The sequence below is a fragment of the Tachyglossus aculeatus genome, assembly GCF_015852505.1.
Source record: "Tachyglossus aculeatus isolate mTacAcu1 chromosome 12 unlocalized genomic scaffold, mTacAcu1.pri SUPER_6_unloc_4, whole genome shotgun sequence".
In the NCBI taxonomy this organism is placed as follows: Eukaryota; Metazoa; Chordata; class Mammalia; order Monotremata; family Tachyglossidae; genus Tachyglossus; species Tachyglossus aculeatus.
In genome coordinates, this window is record NW_024044831.1 from 5,278,076 (window position 1) to 5,287,302 (window position 9,227).

Below are 9,227 nucleotides of genomic sequence, written 5' to 3' on the forward strand. Positions count from 1 at the left end.
AACAACTACCACGTGCCAGGCACTGTACTAAGCTCTGGCTTAGATGTAAAATAATCGGATAGGAGACAGTCCGTGTCCCAAATGGAACTCACGGTCTTAAACCCCATTTTACAGATAGGTTAACTGGGGCACAGAGGAATTAACTGGCTGCTCTACGTAGAGGAGAAGGAGAACAGGGATGGAATCCCCATTTTACAAGGAGGAGGCTGAGGCAGGGAAAAGTGAAGCAACTTGCCCGAGGTCACGCGGCACACAAGTGGAGGGGTCAGCATTAGAACCCAGGTCCTCTAACTCCCAGACCCATGTTCTTTCCATTAGACCGTGGCGCTTCAAAATCTTGAAGCACAGAAGACAATAGCGCTCAATACAGTGCTTTGCATATAGCAAGCGCTCAGTAAATACGATTGAATGAATAGTAGTTCATACATTTCCTTCCTTCAAGTAGCATACAGTATAATTGGGATCCAGGAGATCAATCTGTCACTGGCAGTTATTGAGCACCTAGCCAGTGTTAGGTACTGTACTAAATGCTTGGAAGAGTACAAGACACTTGTCCCCCGCCCTCAAGAAGTTTGCAGTCCAAAGACGTTAACGTGCAATCAGTTTTGGTCTTTTTATTCTATCACAGACCTACTGAGTGCTAGACACTGTACTAAATGCTGGGGAGGGTACATAAAAGAGTAGCAAAACACATAATAATAATAATGATTGTGGTATTTGTTAAGTGCTCACTATATTCCAATCATTGTTCTAAGTGCAGGAATAGATACAAGGTAATTAGGCTGTCTTCATCTTCATCCCCATCCTCAGATGAGGCAGCTGAGGCCCAGAGAATCGAAGGGGCTAGTATTCCATTCCCACGCATGATCATAATATCATTATCAGCAGTATTAGTATTAATATTATCATTACCATCAACACTCTGGCATTTGTTAAGTGCTTACTCTGTGTCAAGCACTGTACTAAGCGTTGTGATAGAAACCCGCTAATCAGGTCATACACAGTCCCTGCCCCTAATGGGGTTCAGGTCAAAGTAAAAGTGGCAATATGATTTGAATCACCATTTTATAGAAAAAGAAACTGAAGCACAGAAAAGTGAAGTGACTAGCCCCAGGTCACACAGCAGGCAAGTGGTAGAGCTGAGAGTAGAATCCAGGTCCCCTGACTTCCAGGCCCATGCTCAAGCCACTTGGACACACTGTATCTCTAAACCTGTCTATATGTTTATGTATATCTATCAATCAAGCAAGCAGTGGTATTTGTTGAGCACTGACTGTGTACGAAGCACTGTACCAAGCACCTGGGAGAGTACAATAAGTTTACAGACAATAGAGGGAGACAGACATTCAAATAAATCATAGATTCAGTTATCCCTTTAATCCTTTATTCTGAGTCCACCAGCTGCCAGCCCCCTTTGATCTGTTTCAATGATTAGAGCACTTGTTAAAGCGCGTACTATATGCCAAGCACCTGTACTAAACACTGGGGTAGACACAAGATTATCAGGTCCCACATGGGACTCACAGTCTAAGTAGGAGGGAGAACAGATATTGTACCCCCATTTTGCAGATGAAGGAACTGACACAGAGTTCATTTAATTCATTCAGTCATATTTATTGAGCGCTTATCGTGTGCAGAACACTGAACTAAGTGCTTGGGAGAGTACGATGTAACAATAAACAGACACGTTCTGTTCCCACAACGAGCCAACAACGAGCTCTCTAGAGCTACAGTCTAGAGAAGTGAAGTGACTAGACTAAGGTCACACAGCAGGGAAGTGGCAGAGACAAGATCAGAACCCACTGATACCGTGTTGTGGGCAGGGAAAGGGTCTGTTTATTGTTATATTGTACCCTCCCTAGTGCTTAGTACAGTACCTTGCATACAGTGCTCTTCACACAGTAAGCACTCATTAAATACAATTGAATGGATGAAAGAATGAAAGGAAGCGCTCAATACATATCATTCACTGAATGAATGAATGAAGTCCTCTGATGCCCAGCTTCGCAACCTTTCCACTAAGCGACACAGCTTCCGAGGAGTGTAAGCTCCCTGTGGATAGGGAATGAGTCCTCTTGAATTTTACCAAGCGCTTAATCCAGCGCACCGGCTTCCGGAGGATTACAACCCAAAGCGGTCCTATGGGTGGCCGGGAAATCCCAGCGGGCCTTACCTCTGTCTCAGCAAATTCCGGAGGGCCCCTTGACGTCCTCGTCCCTCGGGCTGTAGACGAAGGAGTTGAGGACGCCAAAAACCATGCCCATGAGCCTGTCGCTTCCGGGAGAGTGACCGGAAGACGGCCGGATGTAGCCAAAGATGGCGGGGCCGTAGAAGCCGCCGATGGCCAGCAGGCAGGAGGTGCAGGTGGACCAGGCCCGGCGCTTCCCCTCGGCCGAGCTGCTCTTCAAGATGGCGGCCACGACGACGAGGTAGGAGCCTAAAGTGATGGAGCAGGCGCTGATTCTGCACACGGCCAGAGCGGGACAGAGACTTCACCAAAGGGACATCACAGTAGTACTGGTCCACGCTTTTGGAGCGGCAGAAGGTCAGCGTGAAGGTGACGGAAGCGAGCAGGGTGAGGGATTGAGGAACGGGGCCTGTCAGGACCCAGCTGCCAGCGCAACGCACACCCTCCCGTCCAAAACAGCATAACGGAGAGGGCAGAGGACGGCCAAGCCACGGTCAGAGGCTGTGGGCGCCAGGAGGAAGACATCCATCAGCTCCGGGGCCACCAGGAAATAGAGCTGAAAGGAGCTCCCGGCCAATGAGATCGCCAGTCTCCAGAGGGGAGTCCCCGCAGTATCTTGGGCACCGTGGCCTTGGGGCGGGAGACGTCCAGCAACGAAAGGTTGGCGAGGAAGAAGTACATGGACATGTGGAGACGGCTGTCGGCGCGGAAGGCGAGGAGGAGTGCACTGTTGGCCAGGAGCGTGGCCGAGTAGATGGCGTCGAAGGCCGCGATTCGCAGCTCTGTCCGGTCCGACAGTCCCATCAGGAGGAAGCCGGTCACCCTGGTGCCATTTCCCTCTGCCATTCGCGGGCGGTTAACTCGATCCGACCGTGGGCAGCAAGGACCTGCGTGCTAATTCCGCTTATTATTTGCTGGGTGGCCGCAGGAGCGTCGCTTCATTTCTCTGGGCTTCGGTTTCCTCACCTGCAAAATGGAGATTGGGACTGTGTCCAGTCTTATTAGCTTGAACCTACCCCAGAGCTTAACAAATGCCCTAAAGAAAAAAAATCAGTGGAGTGGGACAGGTCTTGGGCTGGAAGTCAGAGGACCTGGGTTCATTCATTCATTCATTCAATCATAGTTATTGAGCGTTAACTGTGTGCAGAGCACTGTAATAAGCACTTGGAAAGTACAATTCGGCAATAGATAAAGACAACCCTTACCCAACAAAGGGCTCACAGTCTAGAAGGGGGAGACAGACAGCAACAACAAAAAAAACAAGTAGACATGCATCAATACCATCAAAATAGATAAATAGAATTTTAGATATATTCTCACCATTAAGCAAATGAAGAGAGCAATGAATATGCACAACTATACACAGGTACTGTGGGGAGGGAAAGGGGTAGAGCAAAGGGAGGGAGTAGGGACAATGGGAAGAGGAGTAGGAGCAGAGGAAAAGGGGGTCTCAGTCTGGGAAGACCTCCTCGAGGAGGTGATCTCTCAGTAGGGCTTTGAAGAGGGGAAGAGAGCTACTTTTGAAGATTGGAGGAGGTAGGGCATTTCAGGCCGGAGGTAGGATGTGGGCCAGGGATCGACGGCGGGGCAGGCGAGAAGGAGGCATAGTAAGGAGGTCAGCGGCAGAGGAGCGGTGTGTGAGGGCTGGGCTGCAGAAGGTGAGATGGGAGGTGAGTTAGGAGGGGGCAAAGTGATGGAGGGCTTTGAAACCAATAGTGAGGAGTTTTTGCTTCATGCGAAAATTGATAGGTAACGGCTGGAGATTTTTGAGGAGGGGAGTTATATGCTCAGAGCTTTTCTGTAGAAGGATAATCCCGGCAGCAGAGTGAAGTATAGACTGAAACGGGGAGAGACAGGACGTCTTCCTCTATGACGTCCTCTCACTGGGAAAATACATTTTTGTCACCACTCCCGTCTACACTTTCCAGTTCCTTTGGCCAGGGACCATGTGTAATAGGGCCCCCAGACACCTCCAACTACACATGTCCAAATCAGTCCTCCTTCTCTTCCAATTTGAACCTTGTCGCAGCACTTGCTTTTTTATAGGTCTCTTTGCTTATTCCTCTACTAGTATTTCTTCACAAGCGTTTATTATGTGCCAGGTAATATCCTCGGCGCTGGGGTAGATCCAAGCTAATCTGGTGGGGCACACTCCTGCCCACATGAGTCTCGCAGCCTTCACCTTCCCTTTTACAGATGAAGTAACTGAGGCCCCGAAAATCCATTTATTTATTCCTTCCTTCATTCATTCATTCAATCACAATGATTGAGCGCTTACTGTCCTCAGACCAAGGGGGAGTACGCTTTGCAAATGAACGGATGCAATTCCTACCCACAGTGAGCTCACAGTCTAGAGGGAGAGACAGACTTTAATATACAGAAATAAAGAAGCAAAGCAAAAAAAAATGAATCAATTATTCAATTACAGAGAGGGGACCTGCCCATAGGGTGACACAGTCAAGAGCCAGAATTAGAACTCTCTCTACCAGATTCAGCTGCTTTCCTTTCGCATCCGTGTAGACCATATGACGTTTCTTCCTGTCTCACAAGTCTGACCCTTTGGTGTTGTGTTCCACTCTGTCAATCGATCGATCAATCGTGTTGATTTAGTGAATTCTGTGTGTAGAGCACAGAACTCAGCTTTTGTGGGAGTACAACCCAACAATAAAAGAGACACATTCCCTGGCCACAGCGGGCTTTCAGTCTCCAGGGGGAGACAGACACCAGTAGGAATCAGTTCATTGCAGTTATAGACGAAAGTGCTTCGGGGCTGGGGTTACCACGGGAGGCTCAGCGCGACCGCAGCACCGCGCAAATCCGCTCTTTGCCAGGCTGAATATTGGCTACCGCGTCTTCTGCGAGCCCCACAACAGCCTCGGGACAGGCCATGGGGCACAACATTGATGGTAGGTCGGTAGGTGGAGGCGATCACTGTCCAGAGAGAGCATCAGATGACGAATCCCAGAAGTCTTTGGGCCTCGAACCTCCACAGAACCCTCCCGACAGGATCTGATTGTCTGGGTCGGTGCCTCGGCTGGGCTCCATGGGGATCCGATGGAGAGCGCGTGGTACTAATGAGGGTTCGCTCCCACGGGAGCCTCTTGAGGAGGGCCAAGAGGGCGTGGACCAGCAGGGAGCAGCCTCATGCCAATGAAAGGATTCGTTAAAACCCCTCCAGATTTACTGGTCCGGCTTTCAGTATATGGAGCCCCTCAGTTTCTTGATGGTTGGCTGTGTGATAAACTCACCCAAGAGCGACTGGGATGAAAGGAGCCCAATCTGAACCGCGTTTGGTGTCTCTGTGTTCTGTGCCTTACACCTCACAAGGAGTGGTAGCAAGTACTTAAAAATACCATAACTGCTATCATTCTCATTCAGAAAACAATATAAATAACCTCCGCCCTCGTCTTCGGAGCTCTTGGCCATGGTCTCGGGCCCTACCTCGGGGCATGATGGGACTGGAAGTTCGGGAAGTGGAGTTGAAAGCCAGTAGAGTGGGAGAGGCTGACTACGACTGCCAGAGGTCTTTGTGCCCCGATCCACCACGCCATGCTCCCTACCACCGCGATATGGCCGGATTGTTTGGGTGGGTGTCTGGTTTTGCCTCTGTCTTCCCCCTTTCTCGCAGGGATTCTGGTTCAGTGATTATTCTTGGCGAGTTGCGGGTGTGGTGACCGTATTACCAGAGCAGAGGCAGCCTGCATCCCACATCGGGACTCACAGCCAGTGGAAGAGGGTTAACACATAGCTCATCCCCAGGTTTGTCTTGGTCAATGTCAGACAGCACAAAAGTGTCGCAACAGGGACTTGGTCCCGAGTCTGCCACATCCCAGCCCTGCGCCCTTTCCAACTGGCTTCGCTGCTTCTCGAAGGTTGGTGCGAGGTTCACTTGATAGCTACAGGCTCTGGGATTCAGAAAGGGGCCGGCTACGGCCAGATGAACCAGGGCAGTTGCCTACTTGTGGCAAGTCCTGTTGGCGTTCAACAGCATTTTCCTATTCAGAAGCTGCTGGAGCTGGGGAGCATCTTTTAAGGCACTTTCTCCCTACCCCATCGCGAGGGCTGCAAGGAGAGGTCTCTTTCACCTTCCCCCAGGGACTACTGCATCAGTCTCCTCTCTGATCTCCCATCGTCGTGTCTCTCCCCACTTCAATCCATACTTCATGCTGCTGCCCGGATTGTCTTTGTCCAGAAACGCTCTGGGCATGTTACTCCCCTCCTCAAAAATCTCCAGTGGCTACTAATCTGCGCATCAGGCAGAAACTCCTCACCCTCGGCTTCAAGGCTGTCCATCACCTCGCCCCCTCCTACCTCACCTCCTTTCTCTCCTTCTACAGCCCATCCCTCACCCTCCGCTCCTCTGCTGCTAATCTCCTCACCGTGCCTCGTTCTCTTCTGTCCCGCCGTCGACCCCCGGCCCACGTCATCCCCCTGGCCTGGAATGCTTTCCCTCCGCACAACCGCCAAGCTAGCTCTCTTCCTCCCTTCAAGGCCCAACTGAGAGCTCACCTCCACCAAGAGTTCTTCCCAGTCTGAGCCCCCTCCTTCCTCTCCCCCCGTCCCCCTGTCCATCCCCCCGTCTTACCTCCTTCCTTTCCCCCCAGCACCTGTACATATGTGTATATGTTTGTACATATTTATTACTCTATTTATTTATTCATTTATTTATTTTACTTGTACATATCTATTCTATTTATTTTATTTTGTTAATATGTTTTGTTAATATGTTTTCCCGAGATGCCCGCCCGCCGTCACAACGCGCAGCCTTGCTGCTCCCGGAAGGATACTTTCCTCAAAGCGCCGCCATAGACACCCTGGACTCCGTTCCCGAGAGGCCGGCCCGCCATCACACAGCGTGGCCCCTGCTGCTCCCGGAAGGATCCTCTCCTCAGAGCGCCGCCAGAGACGCCCGGGACTCCGTTCCCGAGAGGCGCTCCCACCATCACACCGCGCGGACTTGTTGCTCCCGGAAGGATCTTCTCTTCAGAGCGCCGCCATAGACACTCGGGACTCCGTTCCCGAGAGGCCCGCCTGCCATCACACTGCGCGGCCTTGATGCTCCCGGAAGGCTCCTCTCCTCAGAGCGCCCCCATAGACGCCCCCTGCTTCCACCACCCCACCAACTTAAGCGACTTTCCCTAAAGTGCCCCCCATCCCCCTCTTCCTGGTCCGGCCCTGACTGACTCTACCCCCGCCCCCCTCCCCCGGGAAAAAGGCCCTTGTTATCACGAAGTTACATTAACGATAACCTCAAACGCATCTACTCAACCCTCCCATGCTAGTTGGCTGTTCACTCCTCGCCCCAGGTATCTCTGCTCCCTGACCCCCTTAACAGGTCCAGCGTACTCCAGCACAGAATTGTTTGTATCTGCTGTCTGTGACATCATTATCTGTCAATTTTAGTATTGCCATAGCATGTTAATCGTTAACCACCCCTGTGATGCCATTGCCTATTTATATCATTGCTACTGTTTTATCGCTTCTGCATCTCAATTGTTAACCTCCCGCTGTACTGTCACTCGCGCTGCTGACCTCACCATGAACTTTCAATTCTCTTGCTCCGAACTGCCATTCCCATTCCTCACATTCCCCTTCCCCTCTAACACCCAGCTCTTTCCGTCCCTCTCCCCCACCAAGACCACTCCACCTCACCCCCTACCAAGGATCCCTCTGTACCAGCGTCAATCCTCCACCCCTCCCTCCCAGCCCCTTCCGTCCCCACCTCCCCGCCCCCACCCCATCCCAGTTCTCCTTTCCCATCGCCACCCCTCTTCCCACTCTCCGAGCCCAGGCCCCCGCAACGCATCCCAATCCAAACCCTCCCCACCCCTCGCACCCTTCCCCCTCCCTCCCCTCCTTCGACAGCTACTGCCAAGTGTGGCCTCTGGAAACCCCGCTCCGTTTTAAGTAAGATCTCTTTCATCCTGGACCTATTCCTTTCCAGCTGTCTACTCCTCCTCGCCCTAACTGAAACATGGTTGTCTCCGGATGACACGGTCTCTTCTGCTGCTTTCTCCACTCCCCCAGACTCCCCGGAAAAGGAGGAGGTATCGGTTTCCTTCTCGCTCCCCAGTGTCGCTTTCGCACTATCCCTCCTCCCCTTTCCCTTTCCTTCCCTTCCTTTGAAGCCCACATTATTCGCCTCTACCACCCCCTCCAGATTCTTGTAGCCATCATCTACCGCCCCCCCCCCCCCCGGCCCCACTTCCAACTTCTTTAACGATTTTGACCCCTTCCTCACCTTCCTTCTCTCCTTTTCCGTGCTTCAACATCCACATGGATATCCCTGATGACTCCTCTGCCACCCGCCTTCTATCTCTCCTTGACGCTACCAAGCTCTTGCTCCACCCCACCTCACCCACTCACAAACTTGGTCATACCCTCGACCTCATCATCCCCTACCGCTGCACTGTGTCCACCCTCACCAAATCTGAAATCCCTCTCTCTGACCATAATCTTCTCACGTGCCTCCTCACTCACACTCCTATTCCCCGCAAATCCATATTACTCCCTCACAGAGATCTCCGCTCTCTTGACCCCCATCCATCTTTCTGAGTGCCTCACACCCCACCTCGCCGCCCTCTCCTCTCTACCCAGTCTTGATGATCAGATTACTGCTCTCAACTCTACCCTTTCTACTCAGCTAGACTCACTCGCTCCGCTTTCCCTTCGCAGCTCTCATACCATTAACCGACAGCCCTGGATCACTGCCACTGTCCGCTTCCTTCGCTCCTATGCTCGAGCTGCCGAACGCTGCTGGCGAAAGTCTAAACACCATGCCAACCTCGTTCACTTCAGGTTTATCTTTTCCTGCCTTAACTCAGCCCTCTCCTCTGCAGACAAAACTATTTCTCCTCCCTTATTGACACCCATGCCCACATCATCCCGTCAGCTCTTCGTACATTCACTCCCTTCTCAGGCCCCCGGTTCCCTCCCACCCTCCTCCCTTCCATCACCCCCAAGATCTGGCCTCCTACTTCACTTAATAAAATTAAATCCATCAGGTCCGACTCCCCAAAGTCACTCCCCCCCATTTCTC

The 9,227-nt window shown here is 51.7% G+C and overlaps 1 protein-coding gene across 1 annotated transcript; it reads right to left on the reverse strand.

Annotated features, from left to right (window-relative positions):
• Positions 1–2,180: 2,180 nt before the first annotated feature.
• On the reverse strand, positions 2,181–3,034 carry LOC119921680 (olfactory receptor 5B12-like). Its single transcript, XM_038741761.1, has 3 exons — positions 2,763–3,034; positions 2,519–2,611; positions 2,181–2,463 (listed from the first exon to the last, which is right to left on the reverse strand). Exons 1-3 carry the CDS (start codon positions 3,032–3,034, stop codon positions 2,181–2,183), a joined length of 648 nt encoding a protein of 215 aa, XP_038597689.1.
• Between the last annotated feature and the right edge of the window lie 6,193 nt (positions 3,035–9,227).

Coding starts and splice junctions, on each gene's coding strand:
- LOC119921680 (XM_038741761.1), bottom strand. CDS start 3,034: ATGGCAGAGGGAAATGGCACCAGGGTGACCGGCTTCCTCCTGATGGGA. Junction 2,612..2,762: donor GGAGACTGGCGATCTCATTG/GCCGGGAGCTCC, acceptor TTGCGCTGGCAG/CTGGGTCCTGACAGGCCCCG. Junction 2,464..2,518: donor CGCTCCAAAAGCGTGGACCA/GTACTACTGTGA, acceptor GGCCGTGTGCAG/AATCAGCGCCTGCTCCATCA.